The 18,898-nt window shown below is 41.3% G+C and overlaps 1 protein-coding gene across 1 annotated transcript; it reads right to left on the bottom strand.

The window, feature by feature from the left end:
* Positions 1-1,997: 1,997 nt before the first annotated feature.
* Positions 1,998-11,921, bottom strand: LOC106575353 (gastrula zinc finger protein XlCGF7.1-like). The gene is made up of 3 exons (XM_045696786.1): positions 11,804-11,921; positions 7,991-8,185; positions 1,998-4,011 (listed from the first exon to the last, which is right to left on the bottom strand). The coding sequence occupies exons 2-3, from the start codon at positions 8,073-8,075 to the stop codon at positions 3,248-3,250; spliced, it is 849 nt and encodes a 282-aa protein (XP_045552742.1). The 5' UTR covers positions 8,076-8,185; positions 11,804-11,921; the 3' UTR covers positions 1,998-3,247.
* Positions 11,922-18,898: the final 6,977 nt, after the last annotated feature.

Raw genomic sequence — 18,898 nt, 5'->3', positions numbered from 1 at the left:
TGTGACCAATAAAATGTGATTTCGCTACAAAAAACAATTGTATTTCCCATTCACACCATAGTAACAAATATAGAGAAGATAGAAACAACTGAATGTGTCTGAATATTACTACACATGTAGAAAACTGATAAGCATTACATCCAGCTTCAAAACAGAAAAGCAACCGTGAAATTGTCTCTGATACACCGGACTGCCTGCACTGAAGTCCGTTGACTCAAAGAGTGGACGCCGCCATGTTACAAGCTAATACATTTTTTTTACACAAAAAAATAAAAACACGTAAAACGAACTCAGAAATGTTAATGGAATCTTTATGAAATCTTGACGAAATAATGTAGATTAATTTACTCAGACAAACCCAGTCGTCTCGAACTATGTGACTTATCACGTCCTTCGCTCGGTTTGACACATAAATAACACATAAAACCTTTACCAAACGTGATAAAACCTTGACGGATTTGCAACCTAGCATGTTATGACATGTTATTTCTATATTAGTAAGTTGAAACGTGCTATTACATACCTGTAGTGTAATACATTTGAAACGGCCACAAAACCTTTCGTCTTCACAGCACAGATCTAGTGCTTAGTGGTGGGGAGTCGATTCCTATTTCTGGGTACCAAGCGGAATCTACTCCTAAGATTCTGTATTTTTGGCATGGTTGGAAACTATTTTCTGTCGTCTACTTCGAGAGGCATAGGTAGGCAGACAGTCAGAACCGTGCGTCGGGCTTCTGTCACCAAAAAAAGTCAATAAAAAGGGGGCAGTTTGGAAAAACGTATCTTGTGTGAATCATCCTCTGGAATAACGCACATGCTTGGATAATAATTACAAAACCAACGTCTCCAGGCAGACCATAAATTATCTCACACTCCAGCACAGGTGGCGGAATGCACCTTAAACGTTTGCTTGCAGACCCACATGATATCATCGAAGAAGAAGCCAGCTAGGTAGTTTATGCTTGTGGCTAGAAACTTCAGCGAGAATTTTAAACTTTTTTATGCCTGGAGAGAAAGTGGCATGCAGTGTGCGATGCGTGTTCGGCCTTGCGTCCACAGAGACAGGGAGGCATCAGGCCATTCATTGGGAGAAAGACGGACAGAGGAGGCAGACTCAGGAAGGCTAGAAGATGGCGGAGGGGATGTTTTGTTTGAAACTGATGGCGTGTCGAGTGGAGACGAGTGAAGGAATAAAAGGGGAAACTAGAGAAGTGGTCGTGGAGTAAATCCAAGCATACAACTGACTGTTCTTTGGATCCATCTAGATACCTGGGAGATCCGTTTGAAGTCTCCATGGTGATGTGTAGGATCCATCTAGATACCTGGGAGATCCGTTTGAAGTCTCCATGGTGATGTGTAGGATCCATCTAGATACCTGGGAGATCCGTTTGAAGTCTCCATGGTGATGTGTAGGATCCATCTAGATACCTGGGAGATCCGTTTGAAGTCTCCATGGTGATGTGTAGGATCCATCTAGATACCTGGGAGATCCGTTTGAAGTCTCCATGGTGATGTGTAGGATCCATCTAGATACCTGGGAGATCCGTTTGAAGTCTCCATGGTGATGTGTAGGATCCATCTAGATACCTGGGAGATCCGTTTGAAGTCTCCATGGTGATGTGTAGGATCCATCTAGATACCTGGGAGATCCGTTTGAAGTCTCCATGGTGATGTGTAGGATCCATCTAGATACCTGAGAGATCCGTTTGAAGTCTTCTTGGTGATGTGTAGGATCCATCTAGATACCTGGGAGATCCGTTTGAAGTCTCCATGAAAATCATAGATGCGTTAATGGGTCTAAGGTTTTTAAACCATTACATATGCATTAGTGAGAATACTTGTGGCTGGAATATTGGCTTGTCACCATGGTGATGTGTAGAGATGTAGAGATATGTTTTGAGTAGATAAATAGAAATATACATTTTGAATTTTAAGAAATAAAACAAAGCTCATTTACAGTATAGAAACCCCAAAAAACAAAGGCAGGCCAGCACAAATTAATGGAGAACATTTATTTTTCATTAGTAGATCAATTAAGTTCACTACAGTTATCCAAATACATGAATCATCAATGACGAAAATAACAAATCTACACTGAACCAAAATATAAACACAACGTAAAGTGTTGAGCTGAAATAAAAGATCCCAGAAATTCAACAAGTTCAAATGAGCCTCACAAAGCTGCATTATCATGCTGAAACATGGTGATGGCGGCGGATGAATGGCACAAAAATTATGTTTGTTGTCCGTAGTTTATGCCTAACAATACCATTACCTCACTGCCACCATGGGGCACTCTGTTCACAACATTCACATCAGCAAACCGCTCGCCCACACAACACCATACATGTGGTCTGCGGTTGAGGCCGGTTGGAGGTACTGCCAAATTCTCAAAAACAATGTTGGAGGCAGCTTATTGTAGGGAAATGAACATTAAATAATCTGGCAACAGCTCTGGTGGGTATTCCTGCAGTCAGCATGCCAATTGCACGTTCCCTTAAAACATGAGACATCTGTGGCATTGGGTTGTGTAACAAAACTGCACATTTTACACTGTCTTTTTATTGTCCCCAGCACAAGGTTCACCTGTGTAATGATCATGCTGTTTAATCAGCTTCTTGATATGCCACACCTGTCAGATGGATGGATTATATTGGCAAAGAAAAAATGCTAACTAACAGGGATGGAAACAAATTTGAGCACAGAATTTGAGAGAAATACGCTTTCTGTGCATATGGAAAATGGGACCAACACTTTACATGTTGCATTTATATATTTTTTCCAGTGTAGATGTTTCAAAGCATGTTTATCGTTAAACAAAGTTGATTAATAGCAAAAATAATATACCCAAACTAGTGGTGAAAACTGATCATCACACCATCTCTATCTGATACTTGTGTCTACCAGCTCATTCCCACAGAAAACTGCAGAAGGACACCGTACCACCTAGTCACCATCACACTCCATTGTTTTAACAAGTGATCCCTCAGAGGGTTTTCAACACTAAGGGCAAATCCAAGGTAATCTAAATATGTTTACAATAGAATCTAACAAAACACACAAAAACTGACAAGTTGTAAACTGATCAGTAAAGTAAAGAGGCTAACATTCTATAACACTCCTTTTCCTCTGCACAGATCTCTCAGTGAGAAACAATTGGATTACAATAGAGTGTTCTACGCTTTCTTCATTTGATCCATTCACTGTTACCATTTCTTTTATCAGATGAGAATTAAGTGATTTAATCTTAGCTGGTCTGAGAGAACTGATGAGGCTTCTCTCCTTTATGTATACGTTGGTGTGTTTTTAAGTTGCTCAATTGAGAGAAACTTGTCCCACAGTCAGAGCAGTAGTAAGGCTTCTCTCCTTTATGTATCCGTTGGTGTCTTCTTAAATTGCTCAATTGAGAGAAACTCGCCCCACAGTCAGAGCAGTAGTGAGGCTTCTCTCCTGTGTGTGTTCTCTGATGAGATTTTAGCTCAGTTGATGTTTTAAAGCCTTTCCCACAGTCAGAGCAGGAGTAAGGCTTCTCTCCTTTATGTATACGTTGGTGTGTTTTTAAGTTGCCCTGTTGAGAGAAACTCTTTCCACATTCAGAGCAGGAGTAAGGCTTCACTCCTGTATGTATTTGTTGGTGACATTTTAAGGTATCCAATCGGGAGAAACTCTCCCCACAGTCAGAGCAAGAGTAAGGCTTCTCTCCTGTGTGTCTTCGCTGATGAGATTTTAGCTCAGTTGATGTTTTAAAGCATTTACCACAGTCAAAGCAGGAGTAAGGCTTCTCTCCTGTATGTATTCGGTGGTGACATTTTAAGGTATCCAATCGGGAGAATCTACCCCCACAGTCAGAGCAGGAGTAAGGCTTCTCTCCTGTGTGTATTTTTAGGTGTATTTTGAGCTTTGATAGATTTGGGAAAATCTCCTCACAATGTGGGCAGTGGTGAGACCTCTTAGCTCTGTGATCTTCCTGCTGTTGCTCTCTGGATGTAGAGAATGTCTCAACACGGCCTCCTGTGTGATCAGAAGAACCAGTCAGTTGGTGTGATATACATGTCAATGACAACTCAGTTGTGATCTAGATCAATAATTTTTTTATGAAGCCCTTTCTAAATTAGCAGTTTTCAAAGTGCTGAACAGAAACTCAGCCTAAAACCCCAAAGAGCAAGCAATGCTGAAGCGCCAGGAAAAACTCAGTAGAAAGGCAGGAACATAGGAAGAAACCAAGAGAGGAACCAGGCTTCGAGGGGTGGCCAGTCCTCTTCTGGCTGTACCGGGTGACATATGTACTCATATGTGACCGACCGGCTCGATCTTATGTAGCAACATTTGAAATTATGTTTTTTACATTGGATAAAAGTAGAGACTCAGATCTAGAAAATGGTATTTCATACACTACAATTGAGGAACAATAGGAAAGTAATTATGCTTTAAAAGTTGATAAACTTGTAACCTCACTTGAGAAAATGGCCTTTGAATGTTTTGGTACACCTACTGGAGACCTCTGTCTACACCAATTCAGCATCGTTCACACCCTGTGCTGTTGGCAACAATTTACGTTTTTTTGTCAACTTTTACAGACACGGCCATATTCAACAGGTGTTGAGCGTTCGTAAATTCGTCATTTATTCTGCGCTCTTGTACACTCAGACGAGAGTGCTCCGAAATCAGAGTAGATAGACGTAGCTGGTACATTTGCTCTAGCTATCAATAGTTGTTGCAGTGACATAAACATTCTACTGAAATGGTTACTTGCATAGTGTTAAGACATGTAGTTAGCTAGCTAAACAATGAACCATAGTCCCAACTCTTGCCGTTAGTACCCTGCATTAATCTGCTGGTAGCTAACAAACCAGCTAGCTAACATCAGGCTATAACTAGCAACGCAAATTGCTCTGAGATATGAATAATATTACTACAGATCATAACGTTAGCTAGCTAGCTAACAGTACACTAACTTGAAATGAAAATGACTGACAAAATTAGAAACGTGTAATATCTGAAAATGTAGCTAGACTATCTAACCCGTATACGTGGATGGACGCTTCTCACTCTCTCACTGATGTCATCGTTACCCTTAGTTTGAAGATGTAATCCAGAGACACGTGTTTTCTCCATCTCCTTAGCTATCATACTCTAATTCCACTGATTTCAAAACTCGGTCCTCCAGAAAGTGGAGAGCAACACTTTTGGAGTTCCACTACGAAATATTTATTTTTAAAGCCGCATTAGACAGGATTACCTACACATACTGACCAGCTCAAATAGACAAAAGCATGCTATATGTCTCTAGGCATGTCCAGCTCACTCATCTCAGCCAATGATGGCTAGCTGGAAGGTTGCTGGCTTTTTCTGTGGCTAAACCAACTAGGCTCAGAATCGTTTTATTTTATTTGTATTTACAGATGGCATACATGTTTGTTATTAAGGCACATTAAAGTTCACATGTTCCAGAAGGCCTTTCTGACAAAAAACACATTTTCATTCAAAAAAAAGTTGGCATTCAAATGGCTCTACTCTGAAGCAGTGATGTGTGACATACACCTAGTCTCCTGAAACGAGTCACATATCAGGTGTGGCCAGTCCTCTTCTGGCTGTACTGGGTGACATGTATTCATATCAGTAGGCTGTACAATACAGGGGAATAAAACTATTCCAAAAGTGGGTAACAGCCAGGGTTGGGTCAATTCCATTTAAATAACAGTCAATTCAGAAAGTAAACCACATTCCAATTACAAATTTTCCTAATTGAAAAGCATTGAAGAGAATTGGAATTTCAGTCTATTTTCTGAAGTATCTGGTATTGACCCTAACCCCAGTAACAGCGGAAGTCAAGGGGCAAAAGGAGTGAAAATTATGAGCCATATCATCCTCCACTCACTATCACAAGGGTTAGTAACTACACAGACTCATTTCATATCATCCTCCACTCACTATCACAAGGGTTAGTAACTACACAGACTCATTTCATTTCATATCATCCTCCACTCACTATCACAAGGGTTAGTAACTACACAGACTCATTTCATATCATCCTCCACTCACTATCACAAGGGTTAGTAACTACACAGACTCATTTCATATCATCCTCCTCTCACTATCACAAGGGTTAGTAACTACACAGACTCATTTCATATCATCCTCCTCTCACTATCACAAGCGTTAGTAACTACACAGACTAATTTCATATCATCCTCCACTCACTATCACAAGGGTTAGTAACTACACAGACTCATTTCATATCATCCTCCACTCACTATCACAAGGGTTAGTAACTACACAGACTCATTTCATATCATCCTCCACTCACTATCACAAGGGTTAGTAACTACACAGACTCATTTCATATCATCCTCCACTCACTATCACAAGGGTTAGTAACTACACAGACTCATTTCATATCATCCTCCTCTCACTATCACAAGGGTTAGTAACTACACAGACTCATTTCATATCATCCTCCTCTCACTATCACAAGCGTTAGTAACTACACAGACTAATTTCATATCATCCTCCATTCACTATCACAAGGGTTAGTAACTACACAGACTAATTTGTGATGTCTGAATTACAGAATTCAACCAAGCAACAGGCTGGGTCATAATTTATAGAGGTCTAACTTATGAAAATAACGTAGCAGTGCATTCGGAAAGTATTCAGACCCCTTCACTTTTTCCAAATTTTTTACATTACAGCCTTGTTCTAAAATGTATTAAATATTTTTTCCCTCCCTCATTCCCTCACAAAACCCCATAATGACAACGCAAAAATAGGTTTTTAGAAAATGTTCGCAAATATATAAAAAATTACAAACAGAAATACCATATTTACATAAGTATTCAGACACTTTGCTATGAGACTCGAAATTGAGCTCAGGTGCATCCTGTTTCCATTGATCATCCTTGAGATGTTTCTACAACTTGATTGGAGTCCACCTGTGGTAAATTAAATTGATTGGACATAATTTGGAAAGGCACACACACCTGTCTATATAAGGTCCCCAAGTTGACAGTGCATGTCTGAGCAAAAACCAAGCCATGAGGTCAAAGGAATTGTCCGTAGAGCTCCAAGACAGGTTTGTGTTGAGGTACAGATCTGGGGAAGTGTACCAAAAAATGTCTGCAGCATTGAAGGTCCCCAAGAACACACTGGCTTCCATCCTTCTTAAATATAATTAGTTTATAAACACCAAGACTCTTCCTAGAGCTGGCCGCCCAGCCAAACTGAGCAATCGGGAGAGAAGGGCCTTGGTCAGGGAGGTGACAAAGACAAAGACCATGAGAAAGAAGATTCTCTGGACTGATTAAACCAAGTTTGAACTCTTTGGCCTGAATGCCAAGCATCACATCTGGAGGAAACCAGGCACCGCTCATCACCTGGCCAATACCATCCCTATGGTGAAGCATGGTGGTGGCAGGGACTGGGAGACTAGTCAGGATTGAGGGAAAGATGATCGGAGCAAAGAACATTGAGATCCTTGATAAAAACCTGCTCCAGAGCGCTCAGGACCTCAGACTGGGGCAAAGTTCCACCTTCCAACAGGACAATGACCCTAAGCACACAGCCAAGACAATGCAGGAGTGGCTTCGGGACAAGTCTCTGAATGTCCTTGAGTGGCCCAGCCAGAGGCCGGACTTGAACCCAATCGAACATCTCTGGAGAGACCTTAAAATAGCTGTGCAGTGACACTCCCCATCCAACTTGACAAAGAATGGGAGAAACTCACCAAATACAGGTGTGCCAAGCTTGTAGTGTCATACCCAAGAGGCTGTATTCGCTGCCAAAGGGGCTTTAACATTACATTTGCAAACATTTCTAAAAACCTGTTTTTGCTTTGACATTATGGGGTATTGTGTGTAGATGGATTAAATTGTAGTTTTCATCAATTTCCGAATAAGGTTGTAACATAAATTGTGGAAAAAGTCAAGGGGTCTGAAAACTTTCAGAATGCACTGTAGATAGTCATGGTAAGAGCAGGTTCTAACAGATTTACCAATCTCCTCCTCCTCCTCCTCATCTTTAATGATGACATTCAGCTCCAGTGTTTGACTGCAGTCTTCCAGCTTCTCTGATGCCATCTCTGGATCCTGCAGTGCAAACTGGGCTCCACTGTCACAATCAGGACCCAGTGACTGTAGGTTTGTCCTCACTGTTTATGTTAACGGCCTCAGACTTAATCTGAGTCGGCCTGTAGTAATAAAGACAAACGGACACAAGTTATTTTCTTGACAGTTCTGGCACTTTATTCTGCAAAAATACACTCTTTTCTTGTTCAATTATCTCATTTCAGTAGATCAGGTAGCTAATCCTTAACAAAACATTCATTCACATTAGACACAAAGTACACATTTTAGATTGCACAACATAAATGCACTTAATCTATTGTAGATTTCCTAAATTCACATAAACGCATAAATGACTCAAAAACCATTTACTGCAAGACTGCAGTATGATTTAGGCAGTAATATGTAATTTTTTTATGAATAACCTTGTCTTCACTGTATTATTTCACTCACAAAAAACAATTGTATTTCCCATTCACACCATAGTAAGAATTATCAGGGGTCGTACAGTGGCAAGTAAAATTCAAGGACTTTTTCAGGCACTAATATTTATTTACTTTAAGCCCCGTGTGAAAACCCTGAACTATAGATAAATATAGAAACAACTGAATGTGTTTGAATATTAGTACACATGTAAAGAACTGATAATCATTACATTTAGCTTCAAAACTGTAGTGCAACTGAAATGTCTCTCTCTGATGAGGCACTACCTGCCTCATTGTACAGACCAATGGTATCATGGCGGTCCGCAAACCCCCAACAACTCTGCTGCAGTTTACAAGATAACTTTCAACCTGGTATTTCTGCTTTACACAATCCAAGTTGTTGATAACCTGTTGATAACCTTACCAATGAAAGCTATGAAGTACATTTTAATCACTATTAAAGTATCCTTTGTCAGCACGTTAATGGGAGCAAGATTTCTGAACAGGCCTCGAAACCATGTCAGGACTAGTAGGAAGACCAGTTCTGACAGAAGGTCCTCTTACTACAGGACCAACCATGGAAGCTCCATCAGTCTGACAGTAGGTCCTCTTACTACAGGACCAACCATGGAAGCTCCATAAGTCTGACAGTATGTCCTCTTACTACAGCACCAACCATGGAAGCTCCATCAGTCTGACAGTAGGTCCTCTTACTACAGGACCAACCATGGAAGCTCCATCAGTCTGACAGTAGGTCCTCCTACTATGGGACCAACCATGGAAGCTCCATCAGTCTGACAGTAGGTCCTCTTACTACAGGACCAACCATGGAAGCTCCATCAGTCTGACAGTAGGTCCTCTTACTACAGGACCAACCATGGAAGCTCCATCAGTCTGACAGTAGGTCCTCTTACTACAGCACCAACCATGGAAGCTCCATCAGTCTGACAGTAGGTCCTCTTACTACAGGACCAACCATGGAAGCTCCATCAGTCTGACAGTAGTTCCACCAGTCTGTCTTACAGCCTCTGTATATGATACATCATGACGGATTCTATATCTCTGAGCATCTCTCTGCACCTGGCATCCACCAAATGCTGCACTGTGTGTCCTCTGCACAATTGCAACACTTAACCGTCACATTGCTCCAACATTCACCGTAATCATGTTCCCCACCACACTTGGCACATCTTTCCACCCAACAGCTACATGTCCCACTCTTTGGTATTTAAAAACACTGATGATTCACCGTTGCTGCTCCAGTTTCAACTGTTTTGCTATGGAACCCTGACCTGTTCACCGGACGTGCTACCTGTCCCAGACCTGCTGTTTTCAACTCTCTAGAGACAGCAGGAGCGGTAGAGATACTCTCAATGATCGGTTATGAAAATCCAACTGACATCCCTGTAGCTTAGTTGGTAGAGCATGGTGGTTGCAATGCCAGGGTTGTGGGTTCGATTCCCACGGGGGGCCAGCACAGAAAAAAAAAAGAAAAAAAAGGATGAAATGAAAATGTATGCATTCACTACTGTAAGTCACTCTGGATAAGAGCATCTGCTAAATGACTATAATGTGCACAGCCAGAAGAGGACTGGCCACCCCTCATAGCCTGGTTCCTCTCAAGGTTTCTTCCTAGGTTCTGGCCTTTCTAGGGAGTTTTTCCTAGCCACTGTGCTTCTACACCTGCATTGCTTCTACACAGAAACTCAGCCTAAAACACCAAACAGCAAGCAATGCAGATTGCTTGCTGTTTGGGGTTTTAGGCTGGGTTTCTGTACAGCACTCTGTGACATCAGCTGATGTAAGAAGGGCTTTATAAATACATTTCATTGATGAGGCTGGGTCAAATTCTCTGACATTGAAGCCAAGGAATCCTATTCTGTATTTTTCCAGACAAAACCTTCTCAAACCTCAACAGCACTGATAAGCTTTCACTTCTTTAACCCCCTTTCCTACTGATCAACCTTTAGGCTTCAACCACTCTGTCTCCCTTCACATGTTCTTTAACAATATTATCCATGAACATAGATATTGGGACCTCAGAGATTACTCCCTTCAATTTAGCACGGTTTCTGAGCTTCGTCCCATTATGATTTTCCAATTGAAGAATCTTCCCTTGATGAACCTGACTAGTACAAGATATTAACAATCTACCATTTTCAATTTTTTATTTCACCTTTATTTAACCAGGTAGGCTAGTTCAGAACAAGTTCTCATTTACACGGATGCGGCCCAGTTTAACTTCACCTCTCTTTATGGCCTTGGTTAATCAGATAGGGTGTAAATGAGGCCCTGTGGTCTCCTCAAACACCATCCCAACTTTCCACTGTGACACATTATTACTCTAGCTCCCTACCTTGGACCTCTTTAGAGTTTCTATACTACATGCACCACTGCTTCCAGTATCATTATCTCTGTTCTTCCTATGTCTTTCCACTACAGACCATTCACATTCTAGGCCCTCATCCTCCTGCTCCATATCAGAACTGTCCCCCACATTGATCGCATTCCAGCACAGCTGTTGCTTCTCAAACTCTCTCTCCATTTCCATTGTTTCAGGGGTGTCAAACTCATTCCATTGAGGGCCGAGTCTCCGCAGGTTTTAGTTTTTTCCTTTCAATTAAAACCTAGACAATGAGGTGAGGGGAGTTCCTTTCTAATTAGTGACCTTAATTCATTAATCAAGTACAAAGGTGGAGAGAAAACCCGCAGACACTTGGTCCTCCATGGAATGAGTTTGACACGTGCTCTGATTCATCTGCATTAATCGACGCCATTCCATGCAGTTGGCCTCTCTCTCCAAATGGTGATGGATAACTTCAGTTAGCTTCCCTCTATTGACACTCCAGCACACAGCCTCATGTCGCCATTTCACCACGAGCAAACTCCTAGAAAGACGACCGAAACCGTTGAAACCGCCATTTGACTGGCCTCGTCAGAACCATCCTGATCTCGCGAGTTTACATTAACGAAACAGTGTATGTAAACTCGCGAGATCAGGATGGTTCGGACGAGGCTATTTACCAGCTCATAAACATTTTACACAAAACCAAGAACATGTGAAAACGAACTCAAATAAGTGTAATCTTTATGAAATTACCTTGACGAAATTATGTACATACACTCAGACAAACCCAAAGTCTAGCTATGTGACCTGTAAAATCGTTTTTAATCACGTTCTTCACTCACTCGATTTGACCCCAAAATAACACATACAATTAAAACATTTACCAAACATGATAATACCTTGACAGATTTGATACCTAGCATATTATATATTATTTCGACATTAGATAGTTTAAACGTGCTAGTACATACCTGTAATAATACATTTGAAACGGACACAACCCCTATCGACATAACAGCACAGTTCTGTCGTTAACTACCCGGAACTTCCTGTTCCCCACAACGACAATACAACCGCGTCATCTTCTTCTCTGGTATACTGACATTTACACAAATATAACCTGTCTGCCGCCACCTACTGTACGGTTAGTAAACTGTAGAAACAAATACATGTCCATTGCGGAAAAGGGGAGGGGGAACAACGACATCAAAACACATAAATAGATAAATAAAAACATCCCACTCCTTCAGTCACAGTCCTTTTCAAATCACATCCCTACACAGTCTCATGGGCCTCGTAGGGAGGAACATCTTCAGTCACAGTCCTATTCAAATCACATCCCTACACAGTCTCATGGGCCTCGTAGGGAGGAACATCTTCAGTCACAGTCCTATTCAAATCACATCCCTACACAGTCTCATGGCCTCGTAGGGAGGAACATCTTCAGTCACAGTCCTATTCAAATCACATCCCTACACAGTCTCATGGGCCTCGTAGGGAGGAACATCTTCAGTCACAGTCCTATTCAAATCACATTCCTACACAGTCTCATGGCCTCGTAGGGAGGAACATCTTCAGTCACAGTCCTATTCAAATCACATCCCTACACAGTCTCATGGCCTCGTAGGGAGGAACATCTTCAGTCACAGTCCTATTCAAATCACATCCCTACACAGTCTCATGGGCCTCGTAGGGAGGAACATCTTCAGTCAAAGTCAGGGGCGGAAATCCCGGGGGGGACAGGGGGGACACGACCCCCCCATCCTGGGAAAAATATGATTTGTCCCCCCCAATATATCACTGAAACATAACTATGTAATTTAAATCATATCAATAATACGCAATGAAAGCAATTGTGCTGATTATAGACACTTAATAGCGCGTTTTTAAGTTTCAAAAGATTGCGACCCCCCCACCCTTTTCCTCACAATGGTTTGATCCACTGGCAAGGTAACAGAGGGGTCGTAGCCACTGTCTGAAAGGCACTCGATGAACGTAACTGACGTGAGGTTAATCCAGTCAATCGCGCACACACACTAGCTGAATATGCAGAGCTAGCGCGCAAATATTAACTATTAAGCTAGCTAGTACCTATTCCATTTATGTGGCGTCATCAAAGATGGAATCTTTGCTATCGTCAATTTATTCCAAGATCAGCATGCATGTAAGTTAGTGCTTCAAAGTCCCTGTGATAAGGTTAGCGATAAACTGAAGTCCAAACTGAACAGAACTACACTCTCTTCTACCATTGTCTTAAATATATTTAATGGTCTCGTTGCAAAAGCTAAATTGTCGCAAGGGAACTTTTATTTATTTATTTTATTTAACCCGGGTCGCAAAGATTATAGCAAACACCACTGAAACTGAATTGGTGCTCGCTAGCTTTGCAAATTCAGCTATTGTTGGAAGCCAGCCAATATGAAACAAACTATTAAAATTACAAAAGGTTGCAGCATATGTTGTGTAAATGGTGAACTCATACAGCTGTCAACTCTTGTCATTTTAATCCGTTTCACATTTGCTAGCTACCTTTTAGATCGAAGCCCAAATAGAATGATAAAAGATAAGATGATAGAAGCCCATCTCCTACTGTAAATAACCTACACACTGTGTGTGTGTGTAGCCAGCCAGCCAGGTAGAAAAATGGCAGAAAAATAAAAGACGGACATCAGAGTATTTTTCAGTACACCAAAACGCAAAGTAAGAACCCTAGTAGCCTAATATCTCAAAGACTAGTTGATAAAATGTTCATAAGAAAGAAATGAAATTCTAATGGAAATGTTTCACAATGATGTCATTAGGCAGAGCAGGCAACAGATGGCACACAGACAGCAGAGTTGGGGACAGATATGCAGGGACAGACTGGCAGAGACAGGGAGTCACAGGTAAGTGTGTTGAGTCTTTGTTTGGCAACATTATGAAAGGTTCTCAATTTTTTTGACTTGTAAAATAGGAACATAATTGGAAAATGCCATGGATACCCCCACTCTCAACTTAAACTGGTGACTGAACTAAGATTTGTTAAAGGCAATGGTATTGTGTTTGTTAGTAGTTGTGTAGTTTTGGGTACCGGTAGTTAGGAGTACGGCAAACACCTTATTTCTTTGGTTCCTCAATATACATTTACCATATTACAATGTAGGCTATGTGTTACAGCACTACTTTTGGTGTCCCCCTCAGGAATTGCTCTTGAGAAAATTTCATGTAATTGTCCCCCCCAAAGTTTATATCAGATTTTCGCCCCTGGTCACAGTCCTATTCAAATCACATCCCTACACAGTCTCATGGGCCTCGTAGGGAGGAACATCTTCAGTCACAGTCCTATTCAAATCACATCCCTACACAGTCTCATGGGCCTCGTAGGGAGGAACATCTTCAGTCACAGTCCTATTCAAATCACATCCCTACACAGTCTCATGGGCCTCGTAGGGAGGAACATCTTCAGTCACAGTCCTATTCAAATCACATCCCTACACAGTCTCATGGCCTCGTAGGGAGGAACATCTTCAGTCACAGTCCTATTCAAATCACATCCCTACACAGTCTCATGGCCTCGTAGGGAGGAACATCTTCAGTCACAGTCCTATTCAAATCACATCCCTACACAGTCTCATGGGCCTCGTAGGGAGGAACATCTTCAGTCACAGTCCTATTCAAATCACATCCCTACACATTCTCATGGCCTCGTAGGGAGGAACATCTTCAGTCAGTATTCCCTGCAATCAGTGGTGTAAAGTACTTAAAAGATTTGTACTTAAGTACCACATAAGTCGTTTTTGGGGGTATCTGTACATTACTTTTGATATTTTTGACAACTTCAACTTTTACTTCCCTAGATTCCTAAAGAAAATAAGGTACTTTCTACTCCATACATTTTCCCTGAGACCCAAAAGTACTCGTTACATTTTGAATGATTAGCAGGACAGGGAAATTGTTCAATTCACGCATCCCTACTGCATCTGATCTGGCAGACTCACTAAACACAAATGCTTTGTTTGTCAATTATGGGTGAGATCTTAAATTCAATCTGGAGTGCCAGAGTGCGCTTGCGCGTTCGTAAATTCAGAGCGTTGTCAGATTGTCAGTTCGTATCGGTCTCGGAGCGTTCAGAACCACACTGGACGTTCTGGTGGAGGAGTAGGGTTGATTCAAGCGTTCTGACCTCACAACGGCAGTCAAGCATCCAAGCTAACTGGTTAACATTGGCTAGCTTGCTAGCTACTTCCAGTACAAATGAGAGAACTCTGACCATTTTTCTCGCCTTAGCAGAGCTGGTTAGGCTGTGTTCATGTTATCCAGAGCATTGCTGACTTTAACTGTGCTATGTGGCAACAATTTAATTACGCGTTTTTTGCCGACGTTTACTGACACCAGCCGTATTCAAGGGGTGTTGAGCGTTCGTTTTTCATCAATTATTCTGCCCTCTGGCACACTCACCCGAGAGTGCTCTGAAATCAGAGTAACACTATGTCTGAGTGTTGGAGTGTGACCCTGACTATCAATACATTTAAACTACAAGAAAATCGTTCTGTCTGGTTTGCTTAATATAATGAATTTGAAATGATTTATACTTTTACTTTTGATACTTAAGTATATTTTAGCAATTACATTTACTTTTGATACTTATGTACATGTTAAACTAAATAATTTTAGACTTTTATTCAAGTAGTATTGTACTGGGTGGCTTTCACTTTTACCTTGATAGGAAAGGACTCAAGTATCTCCTCTTTCTCAAATCTGACAATTGGGTACTTTTTCCACCACTGCCTGCAATGCTTCCAATGTTAATTCCTGAACTTCCAAAAACCTTTAAGCCGCACGTACAATTAATCTTTACAATCGGTATCCTTCAACTGGTAAATGACATTATGAATCTCAACAGGCTGCGGGTCATCCACTGCCATAGCTTCCTCAGCACCAATCGCTCTTTAAACTATTTCCCGCGCCTCCCAGTAGGAGAACTGCTGTACAGATTCTTGATGTGGATGTTCCCTGATATAATAAAAAATGATACATGCCATTGGTCAGTTCCGGTGTTATGAAACTGATGGAGACTATTATTTAACTAGGCACATAGCATACATAACAGGTTAGGATAATTAAAGTGGCAGGTTAGGATAATTAAAGTGGTAGGTTAGGATAATTAAAGTGGCAGGTTAGGATAATTAAAGTGGCAGGTTAGGACAATTAACGTGGCAGGTTAGGATAATTAAAGTGGTAGGTTAGGATAATTAACGTGGCAGGTTAGGAGATTGAGGTTAAGGTTAGGAAACGGGTTAGGGTTAGGGATTTGTTTATCATGCAGGTTTGGATAACTAACGTGGCAGGTTATGATAACTAACGTGGCAGGTAGGAGACTGAGGTTAAGGTTAGGAAACGGGTTAGGGTTAGGGATTTGTTTACCATGCAGGTTTGGATAACTAATGTGGCAGGTAGGAGACTGAGGTTAAGGTTAGGAAAATGGTGAGGGTTAGGGACTTGTTTACCATGCAGGTTTGGATAACTAACGTGGCAGGTTATGATAACTAACGTGGCAGGTAGGAGACTGAGGTTAAGGTTAGGAAAATGGTGAGGGTTAGGGACTTGTTTACCATGCAGGTTTGGATAACTAACGTGGCAGGTTATGATAATTAACGTGGTGGTTAGGAGACTGAGATTAAGGTTAGGAAACGGGTTATGGTTATGTTTATCTACAATGCTACAGTAGTCAACAACTGTTGTCCCCAACGCAAAAGAAAAGGGGACCAATGGGGAGCATCAATTAGTGTAAACTTGATATCATGAAACACCCGATATCAGAGAACGCCCCCTAACTGTGGTATACAATTACACCCTTCTCGGATCAAGGGGCCAGGCTTCCAGTCTATAAGCATGTTTTCCACTGTGCTGAGGGCATGTTCGGTACTGCAGTTCAGCTGAAGCACGGCCCAATTCCCATTGACGGCCCCATAGCGAAGTCACATATTTCTTTTTAAAACAAGACAATTCACTCATCAAGTTTGTAAACAAAACATCCATTGAATTATTGAAGTAATTGCCTTTGAGTCTGATTTTTTTCACATCACACACAGCCAAAGTTATTAACCATTTTAGATTCATGCTGTGAGGTGTGTGAGCTTATGCCACATGCAGATGCTGAAGGGAAAACACACCTCTTGACCTGCGTGTGGATAATGTACAGTTGAAGTCGGAAGTTTATATACACCTTAGCCAAATACATTTAAACTCAGTTTTCACAATTCCTGACATTTAATCCTAGTAAAAATTCCCTGTCTTAGGTCAGTTAGGATCACCACTTTATTTAAGATTGTGAAATGTCAGAATAATAGTAGAGAGAATGATTTATTTCAGCTTTTATTTCTTTCATCACAATCCCAGTGGGTCAGAAGTTTACATACACTCAATTAGTATTTAGTAACTTTGCCTTTAAATTGTTTAACTTGGGTCAAACATTTCGGGTAGCTTCCCACAATAAATTGGGTGAATTTTGGCCCATTCCTCCTGACAGAGCTGGTGTAACTGAGTCAGGTTCGTTGGCCTCTTTGCTCGCACACGCTTTTTCAGTTCTGCCCACACATATTCTATAGGATTGAGGTCAGGGCTTTGTGATGGCCACTCTAATACCTTGACTTTGTTGTCCTTAAGCCATTTTGCCACAACTTTGGAAGTATGCTTGGGGTTATTGTCTATTTGGAAGACCCATTTCCGACCAAGCTTAAAGTTCCTGACTGATATCTTGAGATGTTGCTTCAATATATCCACATAGATGGCATCATGAGGGAGGACAATTATTTTGTGAAGTACACCAGTCCCTCCTGCAGCAAAGCACCCCCACAACATGATGCTGCCACCCCCGTGCTTCACGGTTGGGATGGTGTTCTTTGGCTTGCAAGCCTCCCCCTTTTTCCTCCAAACATAACGATGGTCATTATGGCCAAACAATTCTATTTTTGTTTCATCAGACCAGAGGACATTTCTCCAAAAAGTACGATCTTTGTCCCCATGTGCAGTTGAAAACCGTAGTCTGGCTTTTTTAATGGTGGTTTTGGAGCAGTCGCTTCTTCCTTGCGGAGTGGCCTTTCAGGTTATGTAGATATAGGACTCGTTTTACTGTGGATATAGATACTTTTGCACCTGTTTCCTCCAGCATCTTCACAATGTCCTTTGCTGTTGTTCTGGGATTGATTTGCACTTTCCGCACCAAAGTATGTTAATCTCTAGGAGACAGAACACGTCTCCTTCCTGAGCGGTGTGATGGCTGCGTGGTCCCATGGTGTTTATACTTGCATACTATTTTTTTGTACAGATGAACGTTTTACCTTCAGGTGTTTGGAAATTGCTCCCAAGGATGAACCAGACTTGTGAAGGTCTACAAAAAAACAAATCTGACTTCTTGGCTTATTTCTTTTTTATTTTCCCATGATGTCAAGTGAAGAGGCACTGAGTTTGAAGGTAGGCCTTGAAATGCATCCACAGGTATATCTCCAATTGACTCAAATGAGCTTCTAAAGCCATGACATCATTTTCCAAGCTGTTTAAAGGCACAGTCAACTTAGTGTATGTAAACTTCTGACCCACTGGAATTGTGATATGGTGAATTATAAGTGAAATAATCTGTCTGTAAACAATTGTTGGAAAAATTACTTGTGTCATGCACAAAGTAGATGTCCTAACCGACTTGCCAAATCTATAGTCTGTTAACAAGAAATTTGTGGTGGTTGAAAAACGAGTTTATAGACTCCAACCTAAGTGTATTTAAGAGAGTTATAGGGGCAAGAGGCCACAGTTCTGAAGAAGATATGATGGTGGATGCACTGCAACCAGTTGCAAATGTTGTACATCAATCAAGTGATCTGGATACGCTTACTGTGAAGAAGGTGGATATTTTAGTATTTATAATCACAGTTATTAATTGCACAAGAGGTATAAGAAGCTGGACATCATTATATCTGCAGCTGAGAAGTTTTTGGGCCTCCAAGACTACAAGGACTACTGTCACCAGATAATGTTCCGCTCTTACAGGATCCTTCTCAGCCTGTGTAGGCACCTGATTAGAACAGAAAAGC

This window comes from Salmo salar, chromosome ssa16 (assembly GCF_905237065.1).
Source record: "Salmo salar chromosome ssa16, Ssal_v3.1, whole genome shotgun sequence".
Lineage (NCBI taxonomy): Eukaryota > Metazoa > Chordata > Actinopteri > Salmoniformes > Salmonidae > Salmo > Salmo salar.
This window is presented reverse-complemented; position numbering and strand designations above follow the sequence as displayed.